General features: G+C 44.5%; 1 protein-coding gene across 1 annotated transcript in view; it reads left to right on the top strand.

Annotated features, from left to right (window-relative positions):
- JAK1 (Janus kinase 1) overlaps nucleotides 1–21,012 on the top strand; it is a 53,543-nt gene that overhangs the window by 14,620 nt on the left and 17,911 nt on the right. Inside the window, exons 5-11 of the mRNA XM_016208370.2 lie at nucleotides 3,060–3,223; nucleotides 5,177–5,519; nucleotides 7,299–7,484; nucleotides 11,598–11,755; nucleotides 13,522–13,645; nucleotides 15,630–15,816; nucleotides 20,417–20,523. Of these exons, the coding sequence (XP_016063856.2) occupies nucleotides 3,060–3,223; nucleotides 5,177–5,519; nucleotides 7,299–7,484; nucleotides 11,598–11,755; nucleotides 13,522–13,645; nucleotides 15,630–15,816; nucleotides 20,417–20,523 (1,269 nt within the window). The remainder of the gene's footprint in view (nucleotides 1–3,059; nucleotides 3,224–5,176; nucleotides 5,520–7,298; nucleotides 7,485–11,597; nucleotides 11,756–13,521; nucleotides 13,646–15,629; nucleotides 15,817–20,416; nucleotides 20,524–21,012) is intronic.

Here is a 21,012-nt window from a genome sequence, read left to right as displayed (position 1 = left end):
ATGGAAAGTGGATTGTGCTGCAGCTGAGAGTACACTTCAGCTGAGGAGGTGCTCTGATAGATCCGGGTGGGAGAAGGTGCTGGTTTGGCTTTAGTGTAGTGTCAGGAGAGTTACAGAAAAATGGATGGATCTCTGACTACTCTTAGAGGTAGAATTAATATGTTTTGCTGATGGGCTGGTTGTGGAAGGTAAGAGATTTTGAAGAATCAAAGATTTGAGATTTCTGTTTTGGGCAGTATTTGAATGGGTAATGGGGATACTGAGAGGAACAGGTTGGAGAAGGAACTGGAATTAGATGTCTTCTTTTGGAGATGCCTGTGAGACATACAAGTGGAGATTTTTGGTAGGAAGTTGAGTATGAGGAGGAATCCAGAGGAAAGCCATCATTTATTTAACTAATCTCTTATTTCTGGACATTTGTGGTTTTTCTCAAGTTTTCCCTGTTATTTTCTCACTGTTACAGGCTGTGTGAGCAGCCTCATACATATATGTTTATGTATAGCATCTTATTAGTTCCTTAGGACATACTTTCATATATGTGATTTTGTCACAGTTATACTCCAGGTACAACTTTAGTTCCTGATTGCTCACCATCCCATGCGCACAGCAGAGAAGTGTACAGCCTGGGGAAGTGCTGTGCAGAGAAAATGAACTGGCCATTATCAGATTGGTCTTTTTTAATTCAGCCTCCCAGTTTTATATATTTCTAGCTGAGATTTATTCTTTTACCTTTTGGGGAGTGGAAGTATAAAGGAAGAGTGTGCCATACGAGTTGAGTATTGCATTATTATCTGACCTTTTGGAGCTTCAGGAATGAGTTACTTGAGGTTTACAGTGATGTTTACAGAACAAAATAGTTGCGACTTTTGTTCTGCTCTTCACACATTGCTGGCATAGATGATTGTTGTCTGTGTTCAGTAGCATGTGGAAGTGGTCAGTGTTCCTTTCTTACCTGAGAGAAAGAAGAAGTCCTACCTTGGAAAGAAGGGGAACTGCTGTGGTGAGAATCCTCCATCCAAAACCACTCAAGTAAAGTCCCTTCAGGGAAAAAGAGTGGCTTATTTATGTGGGAACACCACCCCCAGACATTATGGCTACCTCTGTTCAAGCTAGAGAAAGGCTAAACAGTTCCCAGTCCTCAAGAGTACTGTATTTTTAAGTTAGTGAAGACTGTTTGTGGATGTAGCACGTATTGAGGAAACACAGCCCTGAGTCACATCCAGGTCTGACTGTTGACCCCACCACTCACCCAGTCCCTGGCCTTCACGCCATACTTTCTACTTGATTTTGTTTTTTATAACTACCTGATGTTATATATTTCTATTTGTTTATTCTTTCTGTTTAGAATGGAATCTCCATAAGGTCAGGGATGTTGTTTGGTTTACTGCTATATCCCTATCGCCTAGAATAACATCTGACCTGTAGTTGGTTCTCAATAATCAATAACTACCAAATGAGTGAATGAATTTATTTAACCTTTGGTGCCTTAGATTCCATGTTGGTTAGGTAGAGATGATGTTAGTTTACCATCTACTTCATAGGGCTGTTGTAAAGATAAGTGACAGTAAATAAAAGGAACCTAGCGTAGTGTCTAGCACTGAAGTTAGGGTTTCATGAAGGGCAGCTAGCATTGACATTGCCTTCATCACTCTGTATATGGCAGGTGGTGGGTACTGCTTTTTGGTTTTATTTTTTGTTTTTGAAGCCCTCATTGGCTCTTGGAATGCTGTGCACCTCCCATCAGTGAGGGGGTGGGGTGTATTTTGGTGATACATTTTGCTGCTGGAAACTTGAGCAGCAGATGTTGAAAGAAACTTACATGTGGTAATGAGGCACTGTAGAAGGTGCATTCCTTCCCCTTTCTCTAAGTCTACATCAGAATGGTGCTCTGTCCATCGTATACCCAGTTCCTAGACAAGGACGTCTCAGTATGTACTTGTGGAATTAGTGAATAATCAAACCCTGGCCAGCTGTCACCTTCCCTTGCCTTGATGCAGTCCAAGCCTAGCACATGCTACTGTTCACCATTTATATGGTAAGCACCATGAAGGGGCTTCCGTGTGTTCATGCTGTTCACCAGGACCTAGCATATGCTCAGTAAATATTTGTTAAATGAGTGAGAACATCTTCTGAGCCCCGTCATACCCAGCTGTTGAGAAAGAGCTTTGGTGTCAGACAAACTATCAATCTTTTTTGCTGTTATTAAAAATTTTTAATGTTGACATTATTGCAGGTGTTTCCCCTCACCCCCCTTTGCCCACCTCTCCTCATCCGCACCTCTCCCTCTTTTGGCCTTCATCATACTATTGTCCATGTCCATGGGGTATGCATATATGTTCTTTAGCTAATTCCTTCACTTTCTTTATCCAGACACCCCTACAGCCCTCCCCTTGGGCACTGACCAGTCTGTATCATGTATCCACTCTTCTGGTTCCATTTTGTTTGTTATTTTATTTTGTTCATTAGATTCCACATATCAGTGAGATCATATGGTATTTGTCTTTTCTCTGGGTGGCTTATTTTGCTTAGCATAATACTCTCCAGGTCCATCCATGTTGTTGGATAGAATAAGAGTTCCTTCTTTTTATAGGTGCATAGTATTCTATTGTGTAAATGTATCACAAGTTTTTTATCCACTCATCTGCTGATGGGCATTAGGGCCGTTTCCAGATCTTGGCTATTGTAAGTAACACTGTAATGAACATAGGGGTTCATGTATTCTTTCTGATTGGTGTTTCAGGATTCTGAGGATATATTCCTAGAAGTGGAATCACTGGGTCAAAAGGCAGTTTCATTTTTAATTTTTTGAGGAACCTCCCACTTTTCCACAGTGGCTGCACCAATCTGCATTCCCACCAACAGTGCACACGGGTCCCCTTTTCTCCACATCCTCGCCAGCACTTGTTTGTTGCAAAGTGTCAATTGTGTTAGTCTCATTGTTGTATTGCTTTTCTGGGTAGCACCTCCCTGTGTGGAGAACCTTCCTCTCAAGATCAGAAACATGGGTGGACACTTGAAACTTGAGTGGTAATTCATTTCTCCTCACCTCTGCTCTAAAGGGACAGTATGATTTGGTCAAATGCCTGGCTCCCATTCGAGACCCCAAGACGGAGCAGGATGGGCATGACATCGAGAACGAGTGTCTGGGGATGGCCGTCCTGGCCATCTCCCACTATGCCATGATAAAGAAAATGCAGTTGCCAGAACTCCCCAAGGACATCAGGTAAGCTTTTCTTCTGGATAAAGAATTGATTGTGGGGATGGTGTTATTTTTGTATGTTCTCGATCATCTCAGTTTGACCTCTGCCAGCTTTTGGCTGACCCTTCCTCTCTTCAGAGTACAAATGTTTTTTAGAATATTTATAAAAAGTAGCACAATTAGGATTGTGTCCTGATTTTAAATGTTTGCTGATGACCTCAGAAATTTGTATTAGAGTGAATCTTCTGGGCTGGAGGGGGGTGCCAGTCAAAGTACTGGCGCACATGCCCTCCCCTTCCCTCTCTGCCCATAGTGGGCATTGCCATCTATCATTGCACTTTCTCCTTGTGTGCTGGACCCATCTTAAAATCTTTCTCACTACAGCTCTACAGGTAGCTACTACCATCCCTAGCCTGAACTAGAGTTCAGTAGAGAGCTGTTAATTCTAATGTGAAGGATGATCAACTGTTATCTTAAGGAAATTTTATTTACTTAAAAGTATCAGTTGTGAATCAAGTCTTTGTGAAGAAATGGTCAGTCTGTGTAATTTCCACACATCTATGAAATACAGTATTTTTTTCCAGGGAGCTCTCGTGGTTGTCACAAATGAAGACAGCCTCATTTTGAAGAGGAAATAATTGTATGGAGCTGTAAACTTTGTGATAGGCAACATGCATTTTCTCGTAAGGTTACTTCTTGTATCTCTTTGTATCTCCTCTGCCCTTGACCAGAGGAGTCTGGAGCAGATCACGAATGGCTCCTCAGTAATGCAAGGACTGATTAGATATATGCTATATCACTGCTTTCTCTCTTTTTTCCCCCTGTGGCTTTTACTCTTTGGGTACCTCCTCTTTATTTTTTCAAGAGGCTAACTCTCCTCTGATCTTCCCCTCCATTGCATTAACCTAATAAAAATTATGAAACTTGGGGATAAACTACTAGCTGCACAGTTTCCACTGTTTTGGAACCATTCATGCAGCAGGGATTACCCTGTGCCAGGTGCTGTCTCAGGCCTAGAGTGACAGGCACAGCAGTCTTCCCACTCACTTGGCCCCAGTGGACTTGTTCTTTCTTTCATGGGTATTCTTACTCTCTTTAAAACTGGCTCATGGTTTAGCAGTTTGAGATTCTGTTAGTCATAGATACTGCCCCCTTAACCCTCTGATGGATAATATTCTTTCAGTTTACTTGTTGGGACATTTTCACATGGCAAACACTAAGTCTTTTGTATTAATTAGCTTTGATATAGTTTTTCATTTCTAATAACAACGTGTGATCTTCATAGAAAAAATTATAATACTGCCTGGAGGCATGGGTCAGCAGTTGAGCATCAACCTATGACCCAAGGAAATCGCAGTTAGATTCACTGTCAGGGCACATGCCTGGGTTTCAGGCTCCATCCCCAGCAGGGAGCGTGCAGGAGGCAGCCGATCAGTGACTCTTTTATCACTAATGTTTCTCTTTCTCTCCTTCTCCCTTCCTCTCTCTGAAATCAATAAAGATATATTTTAAAAAAGAAAAGAAAAAATATAAAACAGACATGCAAATAGAACATAGAAAGCACCAATAATCACTCTTGACACCTTTCAGACCACTTTTGAATTGATGCTGTATAGTATGTTTATGTGAGTACCAGTGTGCACAGGAACAGTGACACCAGCAAGCAAAAACATAGATAAGTCAATTTCGCAGCCTTCCTTTGTGACCCATAAAATTTGATGATACTCACAGGAATTCCATCTCAATAAAGTCTGTGGAACGTGTACTTTTCTATTCTCTTTCAGTCCCTATTGACCTCTACCTCCTAATGATTATCCTCCTCGGTCCTTACTCCATCTAATGGCTGGGAGTAGATCCTTCTTTCTCATCCGGCAACAAGTGCAAGGAAGACTTATAGACTTAGGTTTGTTTCTAAACTCTTCTCTGCTAACCTGTTTGTGGGGGGAAAAAAACACATTTTTTTCTACTTTCTTTTAGCTACAAGCGATATATTCCAGAAACATTGAATAAATCCATCAGACAGAGGAACCTTCTTACCAGGATGCGGATAAATAATGTCTTCAAGGATTTCCTAAAGGAATTTAACAACAAGACCATTTGTGACAGCAGTGTGTCCACTCATGACCTGAAGGTGAAATACCTGGCTACCTTGGAAACTTTGACAAAACATTATGGTGCTGAAATATTTGAGACTTCCATGTTACTGATTTCATCAGAAAATGAGATCAATCGGTTTAATACAAATGACAGTGGAAACGTTCTCTACTATGAAGTGATGGTGACTGGAAATCTTGGAATTCAGTGGAGGCAGAAACCAAATGTAAGTGGCAATAGGTAGCTGATCAAAACAGAGCATCCTGTGTCACATAGTATGTTCTGTTTATCTGATTGTAATTACCTGTTTGCATGCCCATCACCCCTGTCAGCTGAGTTTGTTTAGGCTGGAGACCATGTATCATTCAGCTTTTTTTTTTTAAGATTTTTTAATTGATGTTTAGAGAGAAAGGAAGGGACAGGGAGAGAGAAAAACACCTATGTGAGAGCGATACATCAATCGGCTGCCTCCTGGACACCCTGTACCAGAGATTGAGCCCGCAGCCAGGACATGTACGCTGATTGGGAATCCAACTGGCAACCTTTTTGGTACACAGGACAACACCCAACCAACTGAGCCACACTGGCTAGGACTATCATTCATCTTTTATTGCATGTAGCAGTAGATCTAAATAAACATTTATTGAATTTTGTAGGGAAATAGAGAAATATAGCAACATATATAATATGTAATAATATAATAACAGCAGATGTTTCCTGAGTGTTTACCGTGTACCAAGAGTACTTTTCCAAGCATTTTACATGTTATTAACTCATTTATTCCTTAAAAAACAAAACAAATTTGAGGGGAATACTGCCATTATCTCTGTTTTATAGATGAACACAGAGGCACAGAGAATTTAAGAAACTTGTCCAAGGTCATAACTAATAAGTGATTATGCCAAAAATTGAACTTAGGCCTCTGGCTTCATGACATAGGATATTTGATTTTTTAATTTGAAGCTTCTTTTTGAAGTATTTGTTGAATGAGGCAATAGAGCAGAGTAGTTTCAAAGCATGAGTTTTAAATCTAAATATACCTGGTTCTAACTAATCGTAGCTTCACTATTTATAGTTACATGGCCTTGGGAGGGTTAGTTATTTCACATACTTACCATTAAATTGTATCTACCAGATAAGGTTGTTGAGAGAACTAAATGTCATTTAGTACAGAGCCTCACATATAATAAATGTTCAGTTAATTACTATAGCTGCCATCATCATCATCATTATAAATAATAATATTAAAGGTAAGATTCATTTTCTCCTGTTTTATTCTCTTGCTAAATAACAGTGCCTCACACTTACTGAACGCTTTCTATATAGTAGGTGCTGTGTTAATAAGAACTTACCTAACCCTCAAAGAACCTTGTGAAGATGTAAGGTCTCTGCCTTATGGATAGGGAAATGGAGGCGCAAAGAGGAGAACTAACTAGTTAAGTAACTGGCAAAGGCAGGATCTTAACCCAGATCGCTAGTCTTCAAGACTCATGCTACACAAAATATTTAAACTTACGCTGCCATGACCCCCCTGGATTATTTATACTTTCTTTTGAAAATTTTCACTTGAATGTTGTTATGAAGTTGAGATAGTGATAGATGGTGGAGAGAGAAAGCCCACGCTCTGTCCCGTTGTATTTGGGAAGAGCGTGTTCTCTGCCTGTTGAAACACCAGGAGTCCAGGAGGGAGGGGACCTGACTGTAGATACCCATCTAGTGTGCAGTTAGTTATTTGCCTTTCTGAGTTTACTTGTGCATCATAGGTTATGTAAAGAGTTTAGTCATCGTGTTCATTAAGGTTTCCTCTAGGTATAAAAATCCATGATTTCCTGATAGGACCAAAACTGTGGCCCTAGCCCTAGGCATCCTCTCCCAGTCTCTGAAACCCAGGCAGGCTGGCTTCTCCTCGGATGCAGGCCCCGCAGTGTCCCCAGGAGCAGTGACCTTCTACCAGCAGAAAACGAGAAAGCCAACTCAGCTCTCTCACTTTTATGCATGTTGTCAGGTTGTTCCTGTTGAAAAGGAAAAAAATAAATTGAAACGGAAAAAACTTGAAAATAAACACAAGAAGGAGGAGGAGAAGAGCAAGGCCCGCGAGGAGTGGAGCAGCTTTTCCTACTTCCCCGAGATCACCCACATTGTGATCAAGGACGCGGCCGTCAGCATTAACAAGCAGGACAACAGGAAAATGGTGAGTCCCTGCCAGAGCTGTTCATCCTGCGTCTGGTGGTGAGAGGAAGACTCTGCCAGGGACAGGCATGTAGCACGTGCTTCTCAGAGGTCCCATCCCAGAGAGCCTGAGGATTGTCCTCCCTAAGTCAGAAGGTCCCTTTTGCCGACACTGACATGATGACGTCCGTTTTTGTTAACACCTGTACATTCCAGTGCCTTGGTCTGGTCTTGCAGATATGTATCCGTTTCAGGGTTTGCTGCCCTCCCAAAGACATTTCTGCAGCAGTACTTAGTTCACAAAATGTGTGGATTTGAAGGAAAAAAAAGATCAGTGAATGTCAGTGTTTCCCCCCAGGGCCCCTGTGCGGCCTCTCTGCAGAGCCAGTGGTGAGGTTGGTAGGAAGCCCCACTTTGCACTTTAGCAGACTGTCACGCTGGTGGCTGTGGCCACCCTGGCCGTTCTCATCGTGGTGTCAGGCACACCCAAGTGACTGTCGGACAGAGGAAGTGGTGCTCAATCTCACTTCCTCTCTTTTGGTATCATTTGAAGACATAACCTATACAAGCAGGCCAGTTTGGCAGGGGAAGTGGGAACCCTGCCAAAATATACATGTTTGTGTCAGAGAAGTCACGGCTGACAACATGTGGAGAGAATGGGCTGGTGAGGCAGGGTGCCCTCACAAAGTGAAGGTAGTTAACACTAGGGAAATACTATGAGTATTTGCCTAAAATTTGGCAAATACTCATTGCTGGGAAAGAATCTGGTGATAGGGTTTAGGACAGACGGCCACCCTTTTACAGTAACTGTCTTTTTAAAATATGTCTTTATTTTAATTCTCACCTGAGGATATGCTTTTATTAATTTTTCTTTTTTTAGAGAGAGGGAGAGTGAGAGAAAGAAACATTTATATGAGAGAGAAACATCAGTTAGTTGCCTCCCCGTATGCAGCCGACTGGGATAGAACCTGCAACCTTAGTATGTGCCCTGACTGGGAATCTAATCCACAACCTTTTGGTGTATAGGATGACGCAGGGCGTTAACTTGTCTTTTGGTGTACGTTTTGGAAAACAGTTTGGCTACATGTATTGAAACTCTGGAAAATATTGATGCCCTGGCTTGTGTGGATCGGTGGTTAGAGCATTGGCCATGCACCGAAGGGTCATGGGTTTGATTCCCGGTCAGGGGCACGTACCTGGGTTTTAGGTTTGATCCCTGGCCCTGGGATCACACATCAGAACATGTGCGGAAGGCAACCAATTGATGTATTTCTCTCTCATTGATGCTTCTCCCTCTCTCTCTCTCCCCCCCTACCCCCACCCCCACCCCCACCCCCACCCCTCACTTCCTTCCACTCTCACTAAAACTTGGTAGAAAAAATATCCCTGAGTGAGGATTAACAAAAAGAACAAAAGAAAGAAGGGGAGGAGAGAAAGAAAAAAAAAGGAGATATTGCTATGTCCCTCCATTCAGGCTCCTAGGCATTTGTGCACAGTGAGATGCAGGCAGTGATCTGTGAATGAGAATATATTATATAAATAAATTGCTGGATTTCTTTAATTGGAAAAATGCTTTATAAATGGGAAAGAGAAGAATATAAAACTATCTGTAGAATGGTACCAATTTTGTTCAAAAACCATTGAAAAGGTATGTATATACCTCATATGATCTTAGAAAAAAGTAATCAAATATTAACAGTTATTACTTATAGTGGGATTATGGTGATTTTAATTTTCTTATCCCCCCCTTTTTAGAACAATAAACATACATTAATTTCATCAGGGAAGCATAGTAAAAAATAACGTGCAGGGAGAGGTAAAAGAACCCAGATAGATGTTAGTGGGAAGATGGAAAATAGGAGTAAATAAAAAATAAGTGTTATTTATTCAGCACCTTGTAGATAGTAGGCCATGTTATAGGCTGTGTCTCCATTGTCTTATTTAGTCCTTACAAGAACCTTAGATGAGGAAGTGTGGCTCCATTTCCATTGGGGAGTCTGAGACTTAGGAGATGTGTAGAAACTTGTGCAGGTCACGGAGTGAGAAAGTGGCAGATCCGCCTGTGCTGCTGAGGTTTCCAAGGCATTCTCTCATCCAGAGACTGTATAGTGAGGGGAAGATTGGCACACCTGTGGTCTGGCTCCTCAACATGGCCAAACCCTGCAGATGCATGGCAGAGGAGCAGCAGCCAGCTGGTACAGTTTTTGGGAGCCTGCCCCTGTCCTGTCCTGCCTGCCAGAGGCAAGTTTGGCACCCATTTGGTACACCTGTCATTTAAGTCAGAGTTCACTCTGACCATATGGGTCAGTGACTCTGCCAAGCTACAGTGCTATGTAGGGAGCAAGAAGAAGTCAGGAAGAAATAAATACTTGATCTCCCCATTACTTTATTTTCTTGTACAGACACTAGCTCTTACTACATGCCAGGCACTTCCTATTCTGAACACTTTACAAATCTCAACTCTTTTAATTTTCATGTTGATCCTATAAGGTGGGTATATTATTATCCCTGTTTTACAGAGGAGGAAACTGAGACACAAAAAGGTTTAAGTAGCTTACCCATGGTCACACAGCTATTAGAAGTTGCCAGTATTTGAAGTTGCCAATATTTGACAATTTTTGACCTATAAAAATGATTACACATGCTTGCACATAATAATAGCAAGTGGAGATAAAGAGATTTGAACCCAGATGAGCTTGGTCTGGAACCTGTGGGTGAACACTGTGGATACTTTCTCATTTTTGTTTCACTCCTCTGTCCCTTCACAGCCAAGGGGTTTCTAAGCTGTTCTTTCAGGACAGCATGATGCTAGCATGTTATAAAATCATATCTTGATTTCTCTCTTCTCTCTGCATTTCCTTAATGTCTCCTATTTCCATTCAGACTTCCCCTTTTAGGGAACGTAGTGCTTACTTGGTCTCGCTCGTATGACTGGATGAAAGGCTACCCAAACCAGACCATCTTGAATTTGCTCTTTAGGGATCTGCAGGTAGATGCTAGGTTATATCTGAAAGGAAGCATATTTAGCAGTCTCTCCTTCCTGAATTGCCACCCCTGTGTTGGCCCTGCACTCTCTTGGCCTCCCTGGCTCACAACCCCAGCGCCCCCTTCCCTTGGCATCACAGCTCACTGTGCCTTGGCCTCCTTACCTCTGTCCTTTCCTATTGCTTTTATCCGCTCCCTTCCCCTTCAGTGGTCTGTTTTTCTTTGCCACCAGGTTCTTTTTTCATTTCAGTGGAAAAAGTCTTATATTCAAGTCTCTTTTTGTTCTACTTTTAAGACTCAGGTGCTTTTTAATATTTTTTTGAGTCAGAGCTCTAAATAAAGGCTTTATATACCTTCCTTCCCCAGAAGATGTTCCTGGTTGACCCCATGGCTCCTCTCAAATGGGCAACCTTTGCTCAGGACTATATGATTAAGAGCAAACACATACACACACACACACAAACTACCTGAAGCCTCCAAGTGTTTTTCTGAGAACCTCCCTTGCATGGAAATTCCCTCCCTCTTCACTTTTGCCTTTTCCTCTCCCACTTTGAGTAGGATTCTCTGCCACCTCTACACCCTCAGAGGTCCCTGGACTTAATCTAGTAACTTGATCATTGTGTCTGGGGCCATTCCTGAATTAAAATCCAGGAGTTTCACCTAGACCAACTGTGCATGAGATGAAGCATCTATGTATGCTCTGCTTCCTTTTCTATGAAACAGGTATAATGCCTACTGCATTGGTCATTGCTTAGTGCTAAGACCTGGGTACCACTTACACATACTCTGCCCCTCCCATCTCCACTTCTATGCCTCTGCCACCTTGATTCTGGCTGGCTTTTCCATTTGCACCCAGGTAGCAGCTTCTTCACAGGTCTCCTGCCTACCACAGCTCCCCCTTCCACCCTTCCTCACACACAAACACACTGTATCTCATCTGATAGTTTTAAGATAATAGTTAAAGTGGCAAACAGTCAAAATCCTATATAAATGTAAGGGGTACAGTTATCAACAAAACGAGTTTGCCTTTAGAGTCATGTATTCTCCATTGTGTTTTAAATATCTGCTCCCTGTGTACCTCCCTATAGAGTCAGCTGCTTAAGATGGTAGGCAGACTATGTAACATGGGCATTTTCTTCTTTCTCACCAGGAACTGAAGCTCTCTTCTCACGAGGAGGCCTTGTCCTTTGTGTCCCTGGTAGACGGCTACTTTCGGCTCACAGCAGATGCCCATCATTACCTCTGCACCGATGTGGCTCCCCCATTGATCGTCCACAACATACAGAATGGCTGTCACGGTCCAATTTGGTTGGTTCTGTTACCTTTTCAGTTGCCTACAGTGTGAAAAGAGCCCTCACTTTAGTGATGGTGTGCATGGCCTCCTCAGACAGGTGTCATTGGTTGTTTAGGTGGGGGCCAGTTGAGCATGTTGTTTAGTTCTGACTTGGTGCCCTATATAAATGCCTGTTGTCTGTTGGTCAGGCATTCCTGTCATCTTTTATCTTGGTCTTTGCGGCAGCTCCTTACCTCTTCTCCCTCACTTGGGTCTCCTCGTAGTTTAACTCCTCACCTCTTCACAGCTGACCAAGAAGTGCTACACTTCCTAATCCCTCGCAGTGCCAAACATTGTGAGTGACTTGAGAGATAGGAACAGGTCTCAACATCAGACAGAGAAGTAAATAATAGAATCCTGAGTCAGCTTGTTGTAAAGTGTCAGATAAATGGTGGGGACAGGGAGGGCAACCAAGCCTAGAGCTGGAAGGGGCCTTGCTGGAATTTTGTCCCTCCTGCATCTCAGAACTGGTAGCCAGTGCTCATATAGCTCTGGGGATGTGCTACTTAGTATTACATGAGGCAGCCAGCAGATTCCAGCTCTAACAGTTCCAGACACATATACCTTTCTGGTCTGGGATTGAATTTGCATCTCTGTAACTTCTGCCTGCTCATTGGAGTTCTGCTATTTGAAGCTACAGGTCTTGGTTCACTTCTCCTTTCATATGACTGCCCTTCAGGCAAAGGAAAACAGCTGCAGTTTTTCTTCTCAGTCTCTCTTTCCAGACCAAAATATATCTGGGGAAGCATCTCTTTAGCTGCCTTACACATGACACAGTTCCCACCTTCTTCCCGATTCCAGTTACCTGTGGACAGGTAGTTTATAAGTGGGTGAACCCTGGCCTAGAGAGGCTTACAGACCCCCAGGGAGATAGATACAAAGAATTGCAGAGCAAGGGGCTGAGCATTATAGTGAAGCACGTCCTTCACAGTTGGGCCTCAGGGCCCTGGCACTTGCTTTCCCTTGGCCTGGAATGCCCTTCCTCCAAAATCTACATAGCCATCAGTTTCTTCAGGTGTTGCTCAAATATCACCTTATCAATGAAGTCTTCCCTGATCACCTTCTATAAAATAACAATATCTCTTCCCCCTCCTCACCCTGCACTTCCTGGCTCCTTTACTCTGCTTTATTTTTCTTCAGCATTTATTATCTCTTGACACCATGTTTATTTCCGTGTCCATTTGTTTCTTGTCTGCCTACTTTCCCTATCCAAAATATGAGCTTCATAAAGGCTGGGGCACTGATTTAATTATTTAATTATTTACTCGTTTATTGAGCAGCTACTTTGAGCCCAAGGGTGCTCTGGTTATTGGGGATACAGCAATGAATAGAATAACCCCGAAGTTGCACCTTCCTGAGGCTCCTGTTCTAGTTGTGCTGCCTGGGGACGGTGCGGAGGGACCCCTACCACTGCATCATGGGCAGCTCCCCATCACCGGCCTTAGGGTGCTCTTCTGACTAGCACTGGAGACAGCATGTATGGGGAAATTGGGGATAAACAGGGCTCAGTGCCTTGGGCAGCATGCCGAGTCCTCTTCTAGACCTTGGAGACTCAGATGATCTGTTTCAATGCTCGCCAGCATCTCTGCTTGCCTCATGTATCATATCTGAGAGGACTTTAGGACCCAGGACAGGTAAGGTGATAAGGCTACAAGACTTGAGGGAGTTCAGGGAGTGGTTGTCCCATGGGGTTCAGAGTGCTCCTGTTTGGTGAGCTCCCTTTGTCTGTCTCTCCCTCTAGCACAGAATACGCCATCAATAAATTGCGGCAAGAAGGAAGCGAGGAGGGGATGTATGTGCTGCGATGGAGCTGCACTGACTTTGACAACATCCTCATGACCGTCACCTGCTTTGAAAAGCCTGAGGTCAGTCAAGACACTGGCTTGGGTCAAGCCATATGGCACAGGGTGTCCAGTGCCACCTGGTCCAGGGGCTGCTGTGGAGAGGACTGCTCTTGGGTGGGGGTAGAAAAGTCTGGGTCTTTGAGAAAATCCCTGCCAGTTCTGATAGGGGCAACCTGCTGTCCAAAAGAAGGCCATTCCCCAGCAGCCAGATCCCCCATAACCTTTCTTCCTCTTTCTTCCTTCAAGGGACCCTCGGCAGGGGTCCACTGTGGTTCTAGAAGGTGGAACATGACCAGAAAACCAGTTCACACCCATACTCGTGAAGTTTAGTGTGACGTTTAGAGAAGTTTATTTTATATTCACTGCCAAGGTTAGCACAGACCCAGAGCTGTGTGCGTTTGTGGCATTCACTGGTACAAGTCAGTGCCAAGAAGGCCACCTTAGCAGTTGTCCTCACATGTTTCCCCCAGATGGTAGCTGCAGACATTTGAACAGATAGATTTCTGTTCCATGTTTTTATAGGTAGAGATGTCTTTTGGTGACTCAAGCTTAGCTGGAAGCTTGGAATAATGTGAGAGAAGTCCCAAAAGCTAAGATAAAAGGCAGAATTGACTTTACCTCACTAGACCACAAATGCCTTTTGTTAGTCATGTAATTTTTAAAAAAATACAGGAAATGGAATGTTTTAAAAAGACAGTGCATTTCAGAGAATTAGTCCAAATAAATACACGAGTATTGATTGGGTTTAACATGAACTGGGAGAACTGGGGTGGGGCCTTTGAGATGGAAGTAGCATGTTAGCATATTGAAGACCTCAGACACGGAAAGGAAAAGTACCAGAGAACCCTCGGGGACTGGACTCAGGAGTAGGAAGAGGAAATGGCAGAGGTACCCAGTGCTGCCAAGTGTCCTGGGCTGTGTCTCCAGGAGCCATTGCCTGCCTGAGGGCATTCCTGTACACCTAGGCCTTGGGCTGATTCGGGAGCAGTGGCTGAGAACTTGTTGGGCTTGTCTTGGCAGGAGGCCTGTCTTCTGTGTTCATTAGTCTTTGGAGGAAGTTTAATATTTTAACCTGGATGGGTGCATGAGACAGCTCAACCTCCTTGTGAGGCAGAATCCACCTGTACCAAGAATGTCAGTGAGTCAGTGATATAGTCCACCTGGTGTCACCTTACCTGGGGAAAACAGAGATCACAGCTATGATTACTCCTACTGTTCGTTTTAGCTCACCAGGCACTGTGCTAAGTGCTTTATTTAGATATTCTCATTTAAGCCTTATATTAGCCCTACGAGGTAGGTGATATTATCCCCATCGTAAAGGTGGAGGCATCGAGATTTTAAATATCTTATCCTAATTTACAGCATAAGTAGAACTTTCTGGCTTTTATTCTTAACCACTAAAATAGTTTCCTTGTACCGAAAGTGCCCATGAAGGAAGAGGTGTGCTTATGCTTCCTCTCTGTGGCACTGCGGGTCCCTGAAACGACCAGACAGCTGACTGCCGCCTCCCAAGGCGGTTCTCCTCAATGGACATGTAGCCTGGAAGGACTCAGTTTGAGGGAGTTCCTGGATAAATTTTGAGATAGTAATAACTATTTTATGCATAATCATATTAGATAACCTGTATAAAGTGCTTTTCTATATGCACCATGTCGTACAATCATAGCAGCCATCCTGAGAGGCTGATGCTCCCGTGAATGTCATCCTGCAGGTGCTGGATGTGTTATGCTGTTATGTTATGTAACACTACTGTGTTATGCTGTTGCCTGAGTGTCAGCGCCCTTATCAGTTCCTTCTTCTTGACCCCCTTTTATTGTTTATATATTTATTGTTTTGCTTTCTCGTTTATGATAAACTTTTATTTTTAAATAGTTTTAGATACAGAAATGTTATAGAGATAGCACCAAGCTCTGTATGCCCTTCACCAGCTTCGTCTGTCGTTCCCCATGGTACATTTGCCTGACTCTTTTAAAACACCATTTCTGCTCATTTTTCTGAATGGCAGGTGCTGGGTGGCCAGAAACAGTTCAAGAACTTTCAGATCGAGGTGCAGAAGGGTCGCTACAGTCTGCACGGCTCCGACCGCGGCTTCCCCAGCCTGGAGGAGCTCATGAGCCACCTCAAGAAGCAGATCCTGCGCACAGACAACATCAGCTTCGTGCTGAAGCGCTGCTGCCAGCCCAAGCCCCGAGGTCCGCCCCCCTGCCCCACCTGCCCAGTGCTGCCCTTGCCCTTCACTGGTGCCCCCAGATCCAGACCCACCAAAACATGCTGCTGCTTTGCAGAGTGGCCCCTCTCCACAGTTTCTAGGTGTTTTCCATTGAGCTTTCTTATATGTTTGTCCCATCTCAAATCCCATTCCTCAAGTGTAGCATTTTTTATAGAAAAACACACTTTTCTCCATATCCCTGTTAGGTTGCAGAAGGAGGCCTGTTTAGGATTCATAATGAGAAACTTACTTCTTCATTAAGATAAAATGTCTTGAGGTTCCCCTGTCAGTGGTTTATTTGTCTGAGAAATGATCCCGACACATCTTTTGTGGGCCAAGAACTATGTTACATGCAAAGAATCAGAAATGCCTAACACCCGGTCCCTGCTCTCCAAGGGTTTCCTCTCTAATACAGAAAATGTTGCAGGGAAATGAGGCCACTGCAGGATGTATTGGGTATTTTAATTAACACACACATGTAACAGACTCTGGGCTTGCAGAGAAGCGAAGGTCAAAATCCCTGAGTTACAGGGAATCGAAGGCTGTACGGAGGAAGTGAATTTGAGCCCAGTGTTGGACAGCGAGGGGTAGCTTACCAGTTAGAGAAGGGCATTTCCAGCAGAGCATGTGGGGGGCGAAGTGGCAGGCAAAAGCAGGCTGCGGAAAGGTTCTGGAGGGCTAATGTTTTCAATGAAATTAGAAAGAAGGGGGAAGTGAGACTGGGGAGGGAGACACTTAGGACTGTGGGCGGCCTTGAGTGCCACACCAAGGAGCTGGGACTTTATCCTATAGGAAGTGGGGAGCCATGGGAAGATCAGAGAATAAGATGGACAGGAGGGGATGAGGAATTTGGCTGCTCTTTTTCAAGCCCTGCAAACCTGTCACTGATGTACTGCAGGTGGGTTCATCACCTCTTAGAATGTGAGAACTTGAAGGACCCTTAGGGGTCACCCAGTCAAGTGCCCCATTTTGTATATGAAAAAAACTGAGACCTGGAGAAGTGTTGAAAGTCAGGGTCAAAGGGGTGTGAATGCCAGGTCCACCTGGATGCCAGACCCCTTGAGTATTGGTTTTTTGATGTTCCCCTACCATGTGTCAGATCCTTCCCTTCATAGAGGTCAGGCCTCAAAGGACAGCGCACTTTTTTCTGACAGCAGTAAAAGTGGTTGAAGGTGCTCTGGGGAGTCTCAGATGTCCCCTGTTCTTGTAAGGAAGTACATTTGAGTCTTTACATCAGGGGTGGGCAGTGGAGCAGCACCAGGACAGAGAGGGCCTGGGCTCTTGATATTTGAATCACTTCTTGGTCTCTCAGCAAGGGACTGTCACTGAGTTTGGTGAAAGAGGAAGGACTTGTGTTCTGGTCAATCAGATAGGGTTTCCTGCCAGCGTCACAGAATAACTGCAGACTTTGTTTTTGTGCTCAAAGATGTTCCGCAGAGGTAAAAACTTATCTGCCACTTGGCCGTGAGACCTCAGACTGAGTTAAAACCTTAAAGCCTAACAATCCCGTTTACTCACATAATCTCTCCTTCCAGATATTAGAAGCGGTTTTTATTTTCCTAGAAATTAGTGGTCTCTGGGTGAGGTTGAGGACATGGAGAACAGCAGCCACAGGAAGAGACAGGTGGTGAGGTGGGAGACTGGAACATGATTTTTTGCAGGCATCAGCTGGGGAGGTCTCAGGGGTAGACGCCACCCCTACTAGCCCAGATCTGGGAGCCAGCAGCTGTGGAGGGAGAGGCACAGGAATGGAATTGAGCCCCTCTGTTGTGGCTTTCTATTGAGGCTCCAGGAACCTGCCTTGAGTATGTTTAGTGTCTGTCACTTCATGTGAATTTGTGAAGATCTGGGTCTCATCACTCTGTGACTCTTGGGAAGCTCAGCACCTAAAATAGAATCATCACTCACTAATGCCTTTCAAGTCAGTAACTAGCGGTAGCTACCATATTGGTGGGTACTTACTAGTCCCAAGAAGTATAAATGCATATTTGCATTTCTTTCATCTATATCATAGTTCTTTGTAGCTGTCATAAAGATGAAGAAATTGAGGCTCAGAGATGTTCAGTGACTTGTAGAAGGTCACACAGCTGGCAGTATCAGTAGAAGTTACAATAATAGTAGCGATGATGATGGTAATGGCTACCATCCTGTGAGTAATGCTTGCAATTTGCCAGTGTTTGAGGGTCTTTCATGTTTTAATCATTTAGTCTTCATAACCACTCAGAGTATGCTGTTATCCTGATTATACTTGTCCAAGATCACTTAGGTAGGTAGAGGAAGAGGGGGATTTGAAGTCACGCTTCTGACTCCAACTTCAGTGATCTTTCCCCTTTGTCACACTGTCTTTGCAAAGGAGCAGGTGCAGCCATCAGCCCAACTCTGGGGCAAGGTCCAGTTCTGATTCCAGGGTAAGCAGGGAGGAGAGTGCTCGGGAAGGAAGGAGGGAAAGGGACTAGAGTTAGGGAGGGTAGGAGCCCTGTGTGTGAGGTTCTCATGCAGGCCCTCAGAGGCCTCTATCTTCCTCTGCCACCTGCCAGTTAGAGAAGTGGTGAAATCATGAACATTAAAGAGAATGTCATTTTGAGTCCCTCAGTGTCTCTGCCCTTCTAACCATAAGGCTCTGATGGCCAGACCCCAACCTGCATTTCTCACTTGAAAACATAACCTAGAAACTCCTCATGGAATAAATGAAAGTAGGCAGCCACTCAGAGTGCCTTGTGTGTTGTCTAGCCCCACTGCCCCTCTCCACGTCTGAGGGTAACCATGTTAGGAGATCGCGGCCCACAGAGCTCACTGGCCCTATCACCACTGATCCTCTCCATTCCTTATCTGTGGAGTCCAGCTTGGTGCTCTATTTCTGCATCTTTAGCTCTGACACTGAGGACTCCTGTGACTGTTGCCAAGGCTTGAGAAACCACTGGTGCAGCGCAGACAGTGTCGCTAAGATGTAAAACTGGTCACAATCACAATGGCTACCAGTTAAGGAGCATTCCCCCCACACATCAGGCACTGAAGTAATCCTTGCACGCACAATGTCTTATTCCTCACAGCAGGGGCCATAGCTGAGACCCACATTTTTCTAATGAGAAAACAGCTTCATGGAGGTTAAGTGGCTTCCCTTGCTCACATTGACCTGAGGGCCATGTTCCTGGAAGTAGCCATACCAGTCATCAGCCCATGAATGGCCCCTGTTCCCATCATCCTCCCTAGTTTCTCTGACAGCTCTGCGCTGACCATTCTGATGGCCCCTCCCTGATGTCTTTTCTCCTTCACGGCAGTCCTGAGATGCCTGTTGAATCAGATTTTACCCAGGTACCAGGGTGGAATGAGGATAACAGAATGGAGGAGAGTAGACTCAGGATGTGATAACGGGGGAGTGTACCTGAACCCAGTTTTCAGCACGTAGATTTGTATGTCCCAGTAGGATCACAGGTGCTGTGGGAACAAGGTGAGATTGGAGCCATCCCTGACTTCAAGGGCGAATCCCAGGTCTTCGGGCTTACTAGCTGCCTTACCTCGGGCAAATGGCTTGATCGTTTAGAATCTGTTTTCTCACCTATAAAAGGGGTGGGTAAAAATATTATATACCTCATAGGATTGTTATGAGGACCAATGAGTTAATGTGGTAAAGCTCTTAGGACTGGGGCTAACACAGAGAAAGCAGAAAATGTTAGCTTAAGGGGGAAAAAGGAGAATAAAACCCTGCCTTGTCGGGGTAGTGAGGGTTTGAGAGACTGTGCTCTGGTCACTTGGCCTGACACTCAGCAGCTAATTGATGAACACGTAAAAATCTTGAGAGGTTCCCAGAACACTCTAATAGTCGAATCTGAAGGTGCTCCCTTCCCCCATCCTGTAACTAACCTCGGGGTGGGAAGATGACTTCCATGGATTATAAATTCCTAGTTAGCCACCTGTGGTCACCCTGGCCTGGCAGATTTTATAATGTGTTCCATTTGCTGTTTGAATCTGTAGAGTTTGGAGGATGGTCTGCTCATAATCTGTACAGTCTGCAAGTATTTAGTAAGTGCCCCTTTGGTGTCAGGCAGTGTGGGAGCACAGAGAAGTTCAGGCACAACCCTCTGCCTGGGCCACCTGTCGTCTTCTGCACGAAACCAGTATTTTCAGCCCCTGCCTTTGTTCCCATCACTCCTTAGGCCCAACATACTGCTGCTTCCTCCCTCCTGAGCTCACACCCCAATTATTCATTCACACATTTAACAAATCCTTATTGAGTGCCTACTATGTACCAGACTGTGGAAGTAGAGCAAGACATGCTTGGGGAAACCTTCCTTACCTCCTCCTGGGACAGATCCTGCTGTCAGCCCACAGCACTCGTGCCTGTCCTTAGAGTAGCTGTACAAGTGGTAGCCTCCTTTTGATTGGTTATTTGATTTGTTTTAGCTCTGTTATTAGCCTATGAGCTCCTGGAGGGCAGGAATGAAGTACTCAACAAATATTTGTTGAATTAGTGAACCAACAAATGCACAAATATGTGTTCAGCAAGCCCCTGGCTTGGCGACATTGGCTGATTGGAATCTTGGGCCTTTGCTATTCCGTTCAAACTTCTCCACTCTCTTACACAGAAATCTCCAATCTGCTGGTGGCTACCAAGAAAGCCCAGGAGTGGCAGCCCGTCTTCCCCATGAGTCAGCTGAGTTTCGATCGGATCCTCAAGAAAGACATCACGCAAGTGAGTTATTACTGCGGCTCCTGGGTCCCGCCTTGGTCCTACCTCCCTCCAGCAGGGCAGTCTGGGGACTTGGGGAGGAGTAGAGTCAAGTTTTGGGCAAATCTAGTTAAAAGGGGACAAGGAAAATTTTCTTTCAGAATTAAAGCAGTTTAACCAGCACCCTACCTTCCTACCCGGCCTTGCTGATCCCCCCCCAGAGACGCTTTCTCCTTGAAGGAATAGTATTAGTTGGGTTTTGGGGGGTTGTCTAGGGTACAGGGACCTTATTGCCCCATGACATGCTATGTGACAAAGTACTTCTGAAGTTTAGTATGGCCTTTCTGATGATGCTTCCAGAAGGAGCAAAGCTGAACACAGACACAGTGAGGCAGCAGGAGGTACAAAATCGAGGCCTGAAGAACTCTCTGGAGAAACAGATCCTAGAGCAGTGTCCCAGCCTTGGCAGGCCTTTAGCCCAGAGTCTGCAGCCTTAGGCAGGCTGTTTGCCTT

This window comes from Miniopterus natalensis, chromosome 9, assembly GCF_054644295.1.
Source record: "Miniopterus natalensis isolate mMinNat1 chromosome 9, mMinNat1.hap1, whole genome shotgun sequence".
NCBI classification, from domain to species: Eukaryota; Metazoa; Chordata; class Mammalia; order Chiroptera; family Miniopteridae; genus Miniopterus; species Miniopterus natalensis.
This window is presented reverse-complemented; position numbering and strand designations above follow the sequence as displayed.